Raw genomic sequence first — 17,589 nt, forward strand, 5'->3', positions numbered from 1 at the left:
TGTCTTTTGCTTCAGCTATTGGTCCTCATGGTGAGAAATCATGGCAGCCTATACCTTCTAAGCTTAAGGAGGCTTATGATCGAGAGCAGTATGATTCTGTTTTCTTTACTGTGTAATTAAGGTACCAGACAGGAAAGCTGTATTGGACTATCATATATTATCAGCATGGAAAGGCATGATTTAGGAATGTTACCACATGAAGTGTTGTCCTTTCAATTCTGGGTTTAGGATTGAATCTGTTTTTAAGTTGAAGAGACACAAATTCTTATTCTTTCTATTGCCTATGAGGGTTCAGACTAAAATTTATGTGTGATTTTTTTTTTGCCCCATGTCATGTAGCATTGTCCTCATTTCTTCCATAAGTCCCCTCTCTCCATTCCTGTTCACCTATTTCCATTCACCAGTATGCCTGTTCATCTTCCAGAAGTTTACTTAATAAATTATAATGTTAACCTGAGGGGTTGGGTTTCCCTGTTGTATCTGCATTTAAAACATAATATGGAAATAAAAATCACCAAATTCATCTTCAGGTTGATTGAACTAAACGGCAATGTAATTGTACGCTGGGAAATTTGTTTGTTTTAAAGTCAATAGATTTGAATTTTGGACATTACACAGATGCTGCAATACTGCACAACTAGCACTTCTCATCCAGGATTAAATTTAGAGATTAAGAGTCCATTGTATCAAACAATCTGTTACACCGCTACGCTTGAAGTCAGTCAGTCCTTTCCACTAAGCCTTAGTATCTGAAATGATGCAAAGACGGACTTACTCTCAGTGGTATCTAGTAATGTGAAAAAACACCCCAGAGTGACTTGTATTGTAGCCGGCTGGTTTGCCTGATTTCTTGTGGAGTGTTGTTTCAGTACTCAGCTGATTTGATGAATGCATTATAACTCAGGAAGAGGAAGGGGCAATTTTGCTCCTCGGACCTGTTCTCCATACAATGGCATTATGTCAGATCTGTGCCTTTCCCTCATATTCCCACATCCCTTCAATATTTAACTATTTCCTCTTATCCAAGACTCTCTAATTAGCAGAACTAGTTTCACACTCCCTCTACCATGCTATCTGTTCTTTTTGAAAACTTCAATTTCAGGAAATACAATTCGCGTTCATGTTATCTAGTCTCTAAACTTAAGCTCTGGAATTCAGATATCAGTCTGGTAAAGCTGCGCTATAATTTTTGCAACCTCAAAATATCCTTCCCTCGTGCCAAAACTTGCACATTTGTTGAGAAATTTATTTGCAGAGAATTGCATTTGTAGAGAATTGCAGATATTAAGCATATTACCTTCTGCAACCTGTAGATGGGAGAAAAGAGAAGAAAGGTTACCCAAGTCCACTTTTGACAAAAAAAAATCAATTTTTAATTTGGAGGTATGTAGTTATTACATCAAACCATGTAAGCCATTTGCAGCCATTTTAGAGCATTCCTGTGAGATCTTCCAATGCATTTGATAAATTGAGTAACGAACTCGTGTCAGTGAGATAACATACCTCAGGAAATTCAAAGAAAATCCTGACATTTTTTTTTGCTTCAATGCAGAGAATGATCTATTCCTAAATTCATTTTAAGCTCTGTTTCTCATTATTGAGTTCATAAAACATTAAACATTCAATGACTAGATGGTAAAATCAGTTATGATAGACCATTTAGAAGTTTAAAGACAGCGCACTAGAACAACAAACTAGGTATCTATATATATGTCTTCAACATGAAGTATCATGGGAAAATCTAATTCCACAAAGCTTGGAGCAAGCCCAATAATAAAATTACAATGCTTTCAAATGCTTTGTTCTGTTGGCCCATATCCAAAAGTATCTCCAATGTGAGATGAAGATTTAGGATTCAACTCCAATTAAGGGTATATACCTTTCAAATATTTAAGGTTTAAATTAGTTTTTTTTTAATCAAGGCATAAATCTGTTGAGAACCTAATCGTCACATGGCTTCCATTAACAGGAAGGGTTTTTTTTACATTAATTGCAGAGTTTATAACTTAAAAGATATATGTTTGAAGCATTAATTCTAGAAATATCTGACTTCATCAATGGACTGATAATGAGTGATGGGAACCTGATTCAATTCAAGGCAGGCTTTGGTTGCTTTGTCAGTGAGTATGCTACATCATTTCAGTGTCTTTTGAATGAGGAATGGATAAATTCTTCTGTACTAGAATTCAGATGACAGTGGACATTGCATAAAACAACAAGTATTTAGAGTTAATTTGGAGTACTTGGAGTTAATCCATCAAAAATAGGGTGAAGATTGAGTTTTTTTGTGTTTTGTGTTCTTAAATTTCTAATGCATTGACATTGGACATAAAAATCAGAAATTACGTACAAAAATTTGTCATGAAGAACTTCAGTTACTTCTGGAAATGGTCTCTTGAATGTCTGTCCATACCATTACTGTCAAAATAAATCATTCACCTAACATTTCAAAAATAGATTATTATTCCTGAACAAAATTCAGTTGTATTCAGCATTTAAAATTGACATTTGTGCCTTCTATCCCATTATTTCAAAGAAGGGAACAATGCATCCAGTGGTGATATTCTGTTATTCATTTTAATCTACAGCACTTTATCTTCTTTCAACACTTTGTTCCATTTAACTGACATAAACATTCCGATCATTCAAAGTGCTGTTGCCACTGATATCAACACCCTGAAAGCAGTATTTTTTTTTAATTTCCTTCTTTTATTGCGATATTTGTCTTCCATTGTCATTTAACTTACCATATACACTAGCTTTTGAAATGTCAAGCAAGTCAATCGCTGGAAGGATGACCACAGGGAGGCTCTTCAGCCTTTTGCCTTGATCTTAACACGTAAATAAAGTATGTCTGAAATAACAGCATAAAATGCCTGTTTGGAGAAAGATGACAGTGGGCCAACAAAACTGAGTCATGAGATGCAGGCTTCGAACTAATCTTCCACATGGGAGTCCCTGTTCTTGACTCTCTGATTGTAATCTCAGCACATATAAAGACTATTCAGTTCCTTCTCCATTTCCCACCCCAAAGAGAAATGAAAGACAATAATCTCATAGCAATTTATACACCAAACTTTTAAAAATGCCTGCAAATAGCCAAAAACTGCAATGTAGGCCAAACAGTTCCAAATATGTAGCATCTCCCCTTGGGCAATAAAACTTTGTTTTAAGTACAGTCTCCCTGTATGTATTATTTCATCCAACTAGCTGCTTCCTGGTATTGCAATGACATTTTGTGAAGGGGTGCACGGTTAGCAACGTCAGCAACCCAGGTATGAATCCAGTGCTGTCTGTTAGGAGATTATATGTTCTCCCCGTGTCTGCATGGGTTTCCTTCGGGTGCTCTGGTTTCCTCCCTCCCTTCAAAACATACAGGGAATGTTGGTTAATTGGGTATAATTTGGCGGCATGGACTCATGGAATGGAAGGGTCTGTTACTGTGCTGTATGTGAAAATTTTAAAATAATTAAAATTTTAAATTTGAAAGCCCCAGAAAGAAACTGTTCAAGTGCATGCAGTTTTAATGACATTGCAAGCTCTGTCAACTTCTGCAAAACCTCTGTTGATAATTTCACTCATCCAATATTTGTTAGAATTAGAAAATAAATTAATTTATCAATGAGGTCGATAGTGTGACCTAGTGCAAGAAGACCTGGTGCTGAAATTATGAATTTTAGATGCATGATTGAATTACCGCTAATGAGTTTATTGTCATGTATTGTACAGTTTACAATGTACATATGAACTGAAATTCTTACACGCTGCAGCCAAACAGGCACCTCACAAAAATGTATAATTTTTAATTGAATTAAAAGAGCCAATAAATACAAAAGACAAATAGATAATGAATAGTTACAGTGCAATAAGTGCAGACATACCTTGTGGAGTCGGAGTAAGCTATGAGATGGTCCATAGGGCTGAAATATTAAGACTCTATAAAAGCACTGGTGAGACCGCACTTGGAGTTCTCAGTACAGTTTTGAGTGCCTTATAGGTGAAAAGATGCGCTGGCGATGGAGAGGATTCAGAGAAAGTTTACTAGAATGATTCCAGGAATGAAAGAGTAAGCGTATGAGAAATGATTGTTGGCACTTGGACTGTAGTCGTTGGAGTACAGAATGATGAGTATGGACCTCATAATGTATTTTGAATGACTGAAAGGACTGGACAGAATAGATGTGGCAAGGATGTTTTCCATGGTAGGGGATTCTAGGACAAGAAGGCATAACCTCAGAATTTAAAACAGAGATGTGAAAACATTTCTTTTGACAGAGGGTCATGGGTCTGATGAATTTGGTGCCATAGCTGGCAGTAGAAGCAAGGTTGTTTGGTGTACAAAGATTGACAGGTATGTGATTAGTCAGGGCATTGCGGGTTACAGAGAGAAAGCTGAGGAGAGGGGCTGAGTGGGTGGATGGATCATCTCATAATTAGAATGGTGGCACATACTTGATGGGCCTACTTCTGCTCCATTATTTTGTAATCTTGTGATGATTCATGTAACAAGGGGAGGTTTCAAAGTCTAACAACCATTGTAAAGAAACTGTTATTGAACCTAGTGGTCCTGGTCTTCAGCCTTATAACCATATAACCATTTACGGAGCGGAAACAGGCCATGTTGGCCTTTCGAGTCCGCACCGGTTCACTGATTTTGTGCGCCCTCTTCAGGCATTGGTCCCGGTAGATCTTCATTCAATAACGATCTTGAGATAAATGACACATTAAAAAGATTTTACTCCAAACTATACTCTTCTGAATGCACAAATGATGGTAATTTGATGAAGATTATTTTGTACAGATTGAATATCCCCAAGATTACTTCAAATCGTAAAACTGGACTGGATAAATCTATCTCATAAGAGGAAATAACATTTTCAATCTCCTCATTACAATCTGGAAATTCCCATGGACCTGAAGGGTTTTCTGTGGAATTTTTAAAATTATTTGCTCAATTGTTAACACCTTATTTGAAGGTGGTATTTGCAGATTCATTTAAACAGGGTAAACTTCCTGACTCATTTAATGAGGCTTGCATATCTTTAGTTGTGAAGAAAGGTAAAGACACATCCGAATATTCCTCCTATAGACCAATTTCCTTACTTACCTTCTGTACCTTCTGGCTGAAGGTAGCAGCGAGAAGATGTTGTGATCATTGTGTGGGTGTTACTTGATGATGTTGGCTGCTTTCTTCAAGTTGACTTTTGTGGATGGGAAGTCCAAGCCTGTGATGGACTTGGCTACGTTTGCTACCTTCTGAAGCCTTTTGCATTTCTGGGAATTCGAATTAGCAAACCAGGCTGTGATGCAACTGTGTGCTTTGCACAGTGGACCTGTAAAACTTTGAGAGAATATCATGCCAAATTTTTGTAGACTCCTCAGAAAATAGAGGCTTTTTTCACAGTGGCCTTGATATGCTGGCTCTAGGAGAGGTCTTCTGAAATATCAACACCCAGGAAATTGAAGGTAGTAACCCTCTGCACCTCCCTCCCATCAATGTGAACAGGTGCATGGTCCCTCAAACAGCCCTTCCTGAAATCAACAATTGGTCCTTGGTCTCTCTGATGTTGAGAGTAAGATCATTATTTTGGCACCACCTAACCAGATCCTCAATCATTAGGCCAAGGACAGTGGTGTCATCGTCAAATGTATTGATTGCTTTGGAGCTGAACATGGCTACACAGATGTGAGTATCTTGGGAATAGAGCAAGGAGTAATCATACAGCTTTGTGATGCCCCAGTATTGATGGTTAGCAAAAAGGAGGTGATGTCGCTGATCCACACTGATTGGAGTCTACCAATGAGGCAATCGATGAACCAGATCAGAAGGATGAATGGAGACCCAGATTCCTTATTTTGGTTATTTGCTGCCGCCATAATCAATAGGGGCTCTTCGTTCCCTGTCTTCCCCTCTCCCCACCCACTGCAACTCTAGGGGTGGCCACAACACATTTAAGTAACAACCTTGTTTAATTTTTACCTGACGTAACATAAATATTTGTTCATGTAATCAGTAGGCGAGGGGCATAGTTGAAAAAAAATTGAAAATAGCTGATTTATGTTCTAAATGCCAGACGCACTTACTCCTGATTGAGATAACACATAGATGGAGATTAAAAAGAATGCCACTCAATTGAACTGGTTGGTACAGATAAATCAAAGCAAATGAACATGAATATGTTAATGGATCTCATTGTGTATAAGTTTGGAGAATTTTTAAAGTTTAGACTTACAGCACTGCATCAGGCCCTTTCGGCCCATTTCGGCCATTTACACCCAATTAACCTACAACCTCCAGTACATTTTTTTTTAATGGTGGGGGGAAAGCCCAGGCAGACATGGGTAGAATGTACAAACTCCTTACAGACAATGTGGGATTGGAACCCGAGTCCTGATCGCTGGCGCTGTACAGCGTTGTGATAACCGCTTGGCTAACCATGTAGCTATTTTGCTATAGAGCAATAAAATAGTTGAACAGAACATTTGAGAGGATGTGGGATCTAATGCAAATTTAATTACTCTCCAGGCTGATGAGTTGGCAGTTGATACACTTAGCCAAGGCAGTCTTAATGGCCCAGTGTACTGACCTTGAGACAACACAGTGAGACATATTCTCAACTTGCCCCTGCTGGTGCATTAGCTGTCAGACATGATATAGTTCTTGAAGTATATGTTTCAGGTAAAAGATGGAATGCAGCAGTAATCTGTTGAGCCTATTGTCACATTATCTTTTCACGAGAAATGAACGACTGCACACTCAACGTGACCTGACCTTCAGAGATGAAAGGTTAACTGTGATTTTTTTTTAAATGTTCACTCCTGTATCCATAAGGAAGAGTTTGCCTCCAAAATGCAGAAGGAAATCTCTGCCAGCAGGGATGAATAAAAACCTATAGGTCTGAGTACAGAAATGTCAGACCAGCCGGTGTCTAGAAGGTCACCAGCCAAAAGTCCCATTAAATGGCAGACAGATCCTGGGCAAAAATCAGGTCAGATCCGTTTCTCCCAGTTAGGAAAATAAATTTCATGACCGTGGATTGTACTTTTCAAATTTCTGGGAGATAAACCTGTAAACCACCCACTTACTGAGAAAAATTTGCAAGCTCAGATTGTCAGATGTGGCATCTCTTCGGTGCTGCTCAGATATTGAGCCACAGTTGACAGACGGCAACTTTGTGAAGCTTTTGAAGGACTGACAAACACCTTGGTTTCTGCAGAGAAATGGAAAAATCAATAGTCCTGTAGGAGTGACGAAGGAAATGCTGAATGATAAGCATTCCTCAGCAGAGACTGGTAGATTTCCTTTTTATTCATTCATGATGCAAATGTCACCGGTAATGATGGCATTCATTGTCATGTAATTGCCTCAGAACTGAAGAGACAGTTAATGATCAGCCTCAATGCTGGATTTTGAATCATATAGTGGCCAACCATTGTAATTTCACATGCCATTCCCACACCGACAAGTATATCCATGGCTTCGTGCACTGCCAAACACAAATTAGAGGAATAACATCTAATATTCTTTCTGGGCACTCCAACTAAATGGCATTGACATCAAATTTGCCAGTATCCATTAACCCACCCCCTCCTCCAAGTCTCTCTCTTTCCCTCTCCTTTCCTCCAGCTTCCCCTCCCTTCTCTGACCCTTCTCCGTCACTTCTCAGCTTTTTTCTCTTCTCCCCTCTCACCTATATCCACCTGTAACCTTTTCCTGTCACCCTATGCTCCTCTTCCTTCCCTTTCCTCCCACCTCTCCTCTCTTCTCCCGACCTTTTTATTGAGAACCCTAACCCTCCTACCATTCAAAAACATACTAGGTGTCGTCGTAAGTCAATTGGGTGGCATGGGCTCATGGACCAAAAGTGCTACCATGCTGTATGTCTGAATTTTAAAATAAAATATAAATTAAATTTAAAGTTCATATTGGCAAAAATTGTAGCATGGGAATTATTCTAAAATTTTGCATTTTATATGTGAAATTAAATGCATCAGAAAGAAAATTATTGTCTGACAGAAATTTACAGTATCAATAGAAGCATCTATATAGGAACTTTTAGATGCAATATGTGTCCACTGGAAGAATTCTGTTCCTTTCTGCAGTGCTTTATGGAGTTGAGTCCAATAAATTTTATATCCAATAGTCTAATCTTAAGTATACGCTGAAAGAAGAGTTCAAAAATATCAAATATACCGTTTTCCTATCAACACCTTAATCTATTTCCAATCTGACTGTCATATCTGAGCTCCAGATGAGCTTCACATTGCATACCCATGTGTTTGATCTTTTTTTGCTTTTGAAAAATTATCCCATACTGCTGTATCTTAACTCTTTTGGTGCTGGATCCTTTATTCATGCCTCGGTTATCTCCAGAGGTTACTATAACATGACTGGCCACCTATGTTTTATCCTCTGCAGTCTTGGAGGCCTGGGAATTGTACCACATTTGGAAATATGAGCTACGTGGCACAATAGGGACTTGAAATTGTGCATGAATGTTGCATGATTTCCTAGTCTTTTAACACAATGGAACATCAGAGATGTTAGCTTCTTCGTCTATGAATTTCTGTTTAATTTATTGAGTCAAAAACTCCCATTTTCAGTCTTTGAGGCATGCTGACTCAACCAAAGATGAGGTGTTAACTTTTTGAAGAGACGTAAAAGATGATTCATTCACGTGCCTGGGGATCATTAAAGACTCCTTGGTTCATAATTGAAAGAGTTATCCCAATATTTTGCTCACTATTTATCCCTTGAACAAATTACTGAATCAGATTACCCAGGCATCACTGCATTGCTGGTAAGGGTTAGGTGGGAGAGAGGGGAGTGGAGACACAGCACTCCCACACAGGGTCTTACCAACCAGTGCTTCTGGCAACAGCTCCATACAGGCTTTAAATGAGCACCAGATAAACCCCCGGTTGAGGAGGAGAAACAGTGCAGATGACCCTTTGGATATTGATGATGGTGGTATGTGGGTAGAAAGAAAAAGTATGAAAACCACTGTTTTTATCATACCTCACTGACTTTTATGTAGATGGTTTCATAACTCCAAAGGAAATGGGCCAATGACAACTTTTCTCAAGCACAATATTTCAGTAACAATTGGGTCTAGAGCAGTGATTCTCAACTTTCCCTTCCCACTCAAATAGCACCTTAACCAATCACAAAGCACCAATGGCATAAAGATTACTTAAAGTGGTATGGGAGTGGAAGGAAAAAGGTTAAGAACCACTGCTCTTGACTGCAGGCTGATGGAGACTAGCCAGGAATCAGAAATAGGATTTGAGAGGGTGCTCAAATATGCTGAGGATAAGAATGACTCCCAAAGGGTCGTGGGCAGTGAAAGCATAGGAATTAGATGAAGGCTGCACAAACATTTTTTTACATGCATCTATCTAAAAGAGTCAGAGAAATCAAGCAAGGTATCTGACCGAAAGGAAATTATGCCCAGAATGAATGTAATTCCTAACTAAAGTCATAGCATTTCTCTTTGTAATAAAGTTATTGTAGATATAGATTTATTGTCAGAGTTCATACATGACATCCCATACAACCCTGAGATTCTTTTTCTTATGGGCAAGGCAGAATTATCTCTTAATGGTAATGCAAAAAAATCTGTACATAACATACAGATATAAACAAATACAGAAATGTAAACAGATAGAGAAATGTACACAAACTGATTGTGAGAGAATAATTTTTAAAAATCGATAAAGTATAAAAGTAAGAGTCCTTAAATAAGTCCCTGATCGAGTTTGTTGTTGAGGAGTCTTGATGGTGGAGGGATACAGCTGTTCTTTTTCTTGAACCTAGTGGACCAAGTCTTGTGCCACCTATACCTCTTTCCTGATGGTAGCAGTGAGAACTGAATGTGTGCTGGGTGGTGTACATGCGTCAGACATAAAACAAATGTAAATGCTCTTTTCATCCCATAAGCTGGCATTCCTAACAATGATAGTTAAAAATAATTAATATTTCCAATGTCAATGTGACTCACATTCCTGGCTTTCTTGCCTGTCTGCCACAACGCTTGAAGCTTCAAGCTCCAGTTTCTTGAAATGCAGCACAGAATTTGAGCTGAGTGTATCATTTTTAAGCATTTTACAATCAGATGAGATATTAAATAAAGTTCATATGCACTATTTAGATGTGTGCTAACAATTCTGAATCGCTACGTCCCAGTGTTCTGCTCAACAGGAGCAAATGGTTCTTCTAATACAAGAGGAGCATTCAAAAGACTTCTGGATAGGCACATGCATGGAAGAAAAATAGAGGGTTATGGGTGTGAGGTCGGGAAAAATTAGATTGTTGTTGAGTCAATTTAAAGCTTGGCACAACATCATGGGCTAAAGGGCTGTACTTTAATTTTCTATGTTCAATATCCCTGAGTATAATAAATGATTTGTTGCATAGAAAGATTGGGTTATGATACATATGTAATTTAAGAAAATTAATTGCATTTTAAAAGTTTTTCATTGTCTCATCTACATGGGGAATCTGAAAAAACAAGTACTGTCACTATTTCCTGAAAATTTGACTGTAATAAAACTTGTGAAATAGTCTTTAGATGGAAAACTATTTTTTTTATTGTGAATTTCATCATCAAGAGCTCAAGGAATACCTGGAATTTTAAAAGAACATGTGTTATCTTTCATAGAAAAACAATCTGAATGTTTTGAACCAGGAAAAAATATTTTAAATAAAATTGGTGTTGAAATGAAAGTCACAGGACTTCATAGCAGATAAAAATGTCCCCAATGAATGTTTGAATAATCTACTGTTAACCACATTAAGTGGATGCATCTAAACAAGGTCAAGCCACCTGAACTAGTAGTAATGCAGGTGAGAATGTTTGCCATATTCATGGATACGTGCTGAGTTTGTTATTCTGATTTCGAGATCCAATTTGTGCATTAGTTCATAAAGGTTTATCAGTTCAATCCTTGCAATGTTTAAAAAGAACTGTTAAAGAACACAAAGCATGAATTACTGTTAATTATTCCCTATCTTGTTTCGAGTTGAAAAAAACTCATTAAATCATTCAAATGACCCTGTTATAAAGGATTTATGGTGGACCTGTCACCTTCCACCAATAAAAACATGTTCAAAGTTGAAATGACAATGATATTTATTATTTCCTGATTTTTAGTGTTGCTGTTTCTTTATTTTGATTTCCTTCTGTTCCTTTCACGCTTCTCCTACATAATCTCGCCATCCCTCAACTCCACTTCAAAATTCGGTGAAGGAAAACCTGGTGTGTTGGTGGGAGGGGTGGGTTTGGAAGGGGACAGGTGCTGAAGGAATCTCTGGCTGCATTTTCACACCAGCTCCACTCTTCTTCCTCCTTTCCCCATCACCACCCTCGCCTCGCGAAGTAATTATAGCTTGACGACTGAATAATTTTCATGAAACTAGTCAAGCTCATCACAGGTGGCATGTTAGCATCTGCCAGAACTTGTGTCCTTGATGACAAAAATGCTAGCTTAGTGGGTTCAAATTATTCTACCCCCTATGAACATCCAAAAGGATTGAAAGTTGTCTCAGAAATTCATTGGAGTGGAAAATACCATTTAAGGCCGATGGAAATTTTGATTGTGCTTTATTTCAAGAATCCTATTCATTATTAGTATGTCTTTTACTGCAGTTGATAACCAAAAAGTGACTGTAATCTGGTCCTGCAGTTTTTCCATGACCATTTGCTGATAAGAAAAGACTGGCAGTGCATTTTACCACTTCAAAACTGCTTTTGAAATTTGCTTAAAGCAAAATGGTCAGAGAATATCTTACCTGAAAAATAGGCTATAAACCATCTCATTTCGCAACCCAGTTCAATCACTGGGGCAATAACGGTTAACCCATCTGCTAACTACAGATTGTTATTGAATGCATTAGATACATGCAGGACAAGAAAGGATGACATCCATTAAACTGAGATGATTAGATGTGAAAATATCTCCCTGTATAATATTTGGCAGGCAATTGAGACAAACAGCATTCCTGAACAAGATTAAATCATGTATGAACTTATATATTCATAGCATCGATATCATTATTATAATGAAGTAATATGGTCTTTACTCTGATCAGATTTACATGAACAATGCTGTGCATTCTTACGTCCTCCAAAGTTTCTAGAAGTACTGCAAATGAGCAGGGAAGTACACTCCTGTAATTAAAACTATTCAAAGTGCTCACCGCAGTCTCTTTGTTATATTTTCTTCGGAATCTGCTTATTACTTTGACATCTACATCAGCTTGTTAAGAACAAGCAGGGCTCCTCATTAACCCAATTGTTTCTTCACTGTGCAGTCTGCTCAGTTTAATTTAAGTACTCTTTAGATTTCCATGGTGTAAAATTAGCTGCTGTAGAATTTTCAACGAGAAGTCCTACAAATATCCATGGTGGCATGTGTGTGCTTGGAGAATAAAAGATAGCAAGGAGTTTGTTACAAGTCAGTAACAGATGAAGGGCTTCTGGTGATGACATAAACCACAGGTGCAAAACTTAAGTAGTTCATCAATGTCATCTGAACCCCCGAGATATGAGGTTGCCTTGAAACAAATTCCTAAATAGGCGATTATTTATGATCTAGATAAAAAGATAAATGCTTAGCATTGAAAAAAAGACCAGCGTTGAACAGCAAGTTTCCAGATGTGGGGAACAAAAATGGATGAACGCAGCAGGTCTGTGATTACATGTCTTGTACTGCAGTGCTGTGAAGCTTTATTTGACAGAATTACAGGGAAACAGCATGTCAGTATAGACAATGTAAACAAGTTGCTTGAAACCTTTGATAATTAGTACTTTTCCCCCATCAATTCAGTGTCAACAGATTTATAACAGGTTTTTTTTAAGAACTGTCCCACTTCATCCGTGAAGTAAGAGTGGGTGCAGCATCAGACCACTCATTGTGTTACTCCTGTCTCTACAGGTCCTCCAAACCATCACAGTCAGTCCACTCTACGTCCTCCTCTTCCTCCTCCTCATAACCAGACACTCTCGCACCACCATTCGTCTGCCAACTCGCTCAATAGGAACTCTTTGACCAACAGAAGGAACCAGATCCATGCACCTTCAGCTGCACCCAACGACTTGCCGACTACACCGGAATCTGTTCAGCTGCAGGACAGCTGGGTTCTTAACAGCAACGTGCCACTGGAGACAAGGTATTGTGTTAAGCTTTATATAGGGTGGTCAGATTTGCCTGATTTTATTACATTTGATAAGATCTCAGTCAATTGCCCAAGCAAGAACACCTAGTAGTGCAGTGACAACCACCTGACTCATGTCAAATTCTAGCACCATGGAAAATAAACTTTTATGTTTGCATTTTATATTTATTTATGGACAAGTATATATTTTGTAATTAGCATTTGAATATGATCAATCCATATTGTTAGCAAATTAGTGAAAGGCAATCCACATTTTATTTTTGAAATTTAGAGATACAGCATGGTATTACGCACTTCTAGCCCATGCGTCTGTGCCATCCAATTACACCCAATTAACCTACAAAGACCGTACATTTTTAGAAGGTGGGAAGAAACCTGGAGCACCCAAAGAAAACCCACACAGACATGGGGAGAACGTACAAACTCCTTACAGACAGCGACAGACATGTCAGATTATCCAGAACAGCCTGTTTCTAATGGTTAATGTAACATATTACCTTATTTCAAGATGCAACATAGAAATTCCTGAATACCTTGGAAAAATCAATGCATTCTTCTCAGAAAACTTCTTGTTAAGATTGACCTGCTGGAGAGGAAGTTGAAGATAAATTTCTCAGCAGCAGTCTTGGACAGGGGTCAATCTCCGATGTGGATTGCTTGCCAGTGCTGTTGGAAAGAGTTTAAACTGTCATGGCAGGTGGATGCAAATCCAAACAGAAAGTCAGAAATGCAATGCAGAGACCAAAACAAAAGATAGAAAAGTGAAGAGAGAGAAGTAAAAGTGGTGTATAGGTCGGCATAGCAGTTAGCGCAGTGCCTTTACAATGCCCACAATTGGGAATGGGGTTCAAATCCCATGCCAGCTGTAAGGAGTATGTGTACTTCCTCCCTGTTTCTGCATGTGTGTTGAGCAGCATGAACTCGTGGGCCGAAATGGCTTGTTACTGTGCTGTACGTGTAAATTAAAATTTAAAAAAATTCAATTGCAAAAGACACCAACAGACAATGAGTGTAGGGCACTTTATTTGAATGCCTGTAGAACCAAACAAGGCAGGTGAACTCATGGCACAAATAAGTACAAATAGACATGATTTACAGAAATGTAATTGGATGGTAGAGATGATAGATGAAATATCCGTGAAGTCCAAATATAACTCAGAAGATTGGCAGGAAGGTAAGGGAGGTGGAGTAGCACTCTCTCTTAAGGAGAAGATCAGGGCGATAACAAGAAATTATATAAGACCTAAGTAGAAGAATGATGAATATATCTGGGTAGAGCTTAGGCATAGAAAGGGGTGGGGTGGGGGGGGGGGGTTCTTAATAGGCCATCAAATTATAACATGACGATGGTACAGGCAATAAAGCAAGATAAAACTGATGGACATAAGAATGAAACGGCAACTGTCATGGGGGACTTCACCTTGCACATCAATTGGGTTAATCAAGCAGTCAATTCCTCTTCAGAAGGAGTTCATACTTTCTCAATAACTGTCTTGAACAGTATGTTATCAAATATAGAAGGGATTATGCTACATCTGATCCCTTGCAACGAGTCAGATAAAATTAATGATCTTGCAGTTTAGTGTCCTTTCAGAGAGTGATCACAGTAAAACTGAAATTCTAATACAAATAGTCTGATCCAGAAGCAGCATATAATACCAAAGCAAAGGAGCCTACAAAGGGAAGAGGGAGGAGTTGCCTCGCCTCGACTGGGAACACGTGTCATGTGGTAGGATAGTTAAGGAACAATGGAAGACTTTCAATGAGATTTTTCATCATACTCAGCAAAATTATATTCCAATCAAGATGGGAGGAGCCAGCTTTGGATAATTAAGGAAATGAAAGACTATTTGTGTCAGTCATCACAGTTGATGACAGTTCAAACATGCCAAATGAGGGTTAATATCATTGTTAACACTGAAGAGATAGTGTTGAGCAAACCCTAAGGGTAGATAAGTCATCTAGCCCAGATGGAATGCATCCCAGGATGCTAATAGAAATAGCAGGTTATCATGGAAGCATTGGTGATAATTCACCAAAATTCTCTGGCCTCAATATTATGACACTTTTTAAAAAGAATGTAGGCATAAGGCAGGTAATTAGACATCAATTGGCTTAATGTTTGTAGTTGGGAAAATGCTCAAGGATATCATTGAGGAAGTTATAGCAGTATATCTGGATAGGAATGGTTCCATCAGGCAAACGCACCATAGATTCAAGAATCAAGATCCTGTTTGGCATACTTACTGGAGTTCTTTAAGGTTATAACAAATGTAATGGACAGAAGGGAACAGGTGAATGTTGTGTACTTGGATTTCCAGAAAGTGTTTTATGGTACCATATAAAAGCTAAACCATAAAGTGAGGATGCATGCGAATTGTATTCGCAGGAAGAGATGACTAGTTAGCTGACAAAAGGCAGAGAGTTGGGATAAATGGGTGTTTCTCTAGTTGGCAATCAGTGGTGATCAGAGTGCCACAGGGGTCAGTGCTGGGCCAACTCTTCACTATATAGAAGAGGGGAATGAGTATGGCATATCTATGTTTGCAGATGACAATTAATTGAGTGGAAAAGCAAATTAGGCTGAGGATGCAGAGAGATATAGATAGGCTAAGTCATAGATCCTCAAGATGGGGCATGGGAATATTTTGTTGGGGCGTGGGGCTTAAGAATATTTTAATGGGGCATGGGAATATTTTGGGAAATAATTTAAAAAATCGTTGAAAAATAAACTTGTTATGTTGGTGTAAAAGATGTGACTTGGCAACCCTGTCAGTATAACACAATTGTGGTAACGTCCAAGTAAAATCACTTTGTTCTTTATATTTTCATTGTGTGTTTTCGCTCTTCCGATGATTGATCCATCATTTCTCTTATTTTAACTGTTGTTATCCTTGGTTAACATTATAATTATATTTTTTATGACTGGTCTTATTATCACCCATTCCAAATGATCTCACTGGTGATGAGGATTCCAAATGATCTCAACAATCATGTCTCCGTCCATACCCCTTTACTTTTTCAATTCAGTAGTGAGTGAGACCTATATCTTTGTGCACTAGTGCATTGATAGGGGAGCGGGGGTGGGCTTGGTGAGATTATTGCTTCACACTAAAGTAAAGTAGTTGTTGAAGGGAAACTGTTTCAAAAGGTTTATGGAACTGTTTGATCTCCTCAGTGAGTTTTTGGAGGACAATCCTGAAATGAACCTCTTGCTTACAACAGTTGGCAAAGCTGATGTGAGTAACTTGACAGACATTTTTGAGAAAGTAAGTACATTGAACAAGCAGCTCCAAGTAGCAAATATGATGCTCGCTGAGGCAAAAACAATGATATTTGGATTCATGACACTTAAAATTATGCCAAAGAAACATTTCTGCAAGAAATTTCAGTCAATTCTATTGGTTGAATAAGTGTGAGGTAACTGATGTTGCGACAAACATCATTGTTGACCATTTGAAAATGTTGGTTACTGACTTTGATGATAGATTTTGTGATTTAAAGACCATGGATTTTCCCTCTTGGTTAACTCAGCCACTGTGATGGACTTATCTGAAGTTCCAGTGCAATACCAAGAGGAGTTATCTGAGTTGTAACATGATGAATGTATGAAAAAATCTGTTCAAAGTGAAAGGAACCACGATGTGGCTATCTAACGAGATTGAAACAAAATACCCAAACTCGACTACTTTAGCTAGGGAACTATTGACACATTTTCCATTTAGTACAATGTGGCTTCAGTGCTGTTAGTGATTTTCTACAAGCGAAGAGAAACCAACTGGAAATTACAAAATATAGAAATTTAAGGTTGAAATGAACAAAATTAGTCCCTCGAATCAAAAGAAATCTGCAGCCAGTGTCAGGGGCAAGATTCCCCTTGAAGAGAAGACAATTAATGAATGTGTGCTTGAGATAGTTGACATTTTGAAGTAATAGTTGAATATGAAATGTGTGTTCCAGTGTATTCCCGACCTTAATTGCATTGAAATACACTTGCAGTAAATGATTTAATTAAAACTTCTTTTGAATATATAACTTTTTTACACTAATGGTGGGGCGTACGATTTTTTGAAAAATTAAAGTGGGGCCTTGGGAAAAGAAGGTTGAGAACTACTGTGCTAACTGAATAGATGTAGTTCAATGTTGGGAAATGTGAGCTCATACACTTAGAAAGGAAAAATAGAAGATCAAATTATTACTTAAATGCTGTTACGCAGAGGGACTTGGGATTGCTTGTTCATGAATTGCAAAAGGTTGGTTTGCAGGTGTAACGGATTAATAAGAAGGCAAATAGAAATTTGGCCTTCATTGTTAAAGAGATTGAATTTCAGAGCAGGGAAGTTCCGCTGCAACTGTTGCATTTCTGGTCTCTTTTCTTGATAGAGGATACTCTGGCTTTGGAAGCAGTGCAG

General features: G+C 38.2%; 1 protein-coding gene across 1 annotated transcript in view; it reads left to right on the forward strand.

Moving 5' to 3' along the window:
- tenm2a (teneurin transmembrane protein 2a) overlaps window positions 1-17,589 on the forward strand; it is a 767,339-nt gene that overhangs the window by 487,781 nt on the left and 261,969 nt on the right. The window contains exon 4 of the mRNA XM_069898186.1: window positions 12,937-13,171. Coding sequence (XP_069754287.1) covers window positions 12,937-13,171 — 235 coding nt within the window. The remainder of the gene's footprint in view (window positions 1-12,936; window positions 13,172-17,589) is intronic.

The sequence above is a fragment of the Narcine bancroftii genome, chromosome 9 (assembly GCF_036971445.1).
Source record: "Narcine bancroftii isolate sNarBan1 chromosome 9, sNarBan1.hap1, whole genome shotgun sequence".
NCBI lineage: Eukaryota > Metazoa > Chordata > Chondrichthyes > Torpediniformes > Narcinidae > Narcine > Narcine bancroftii.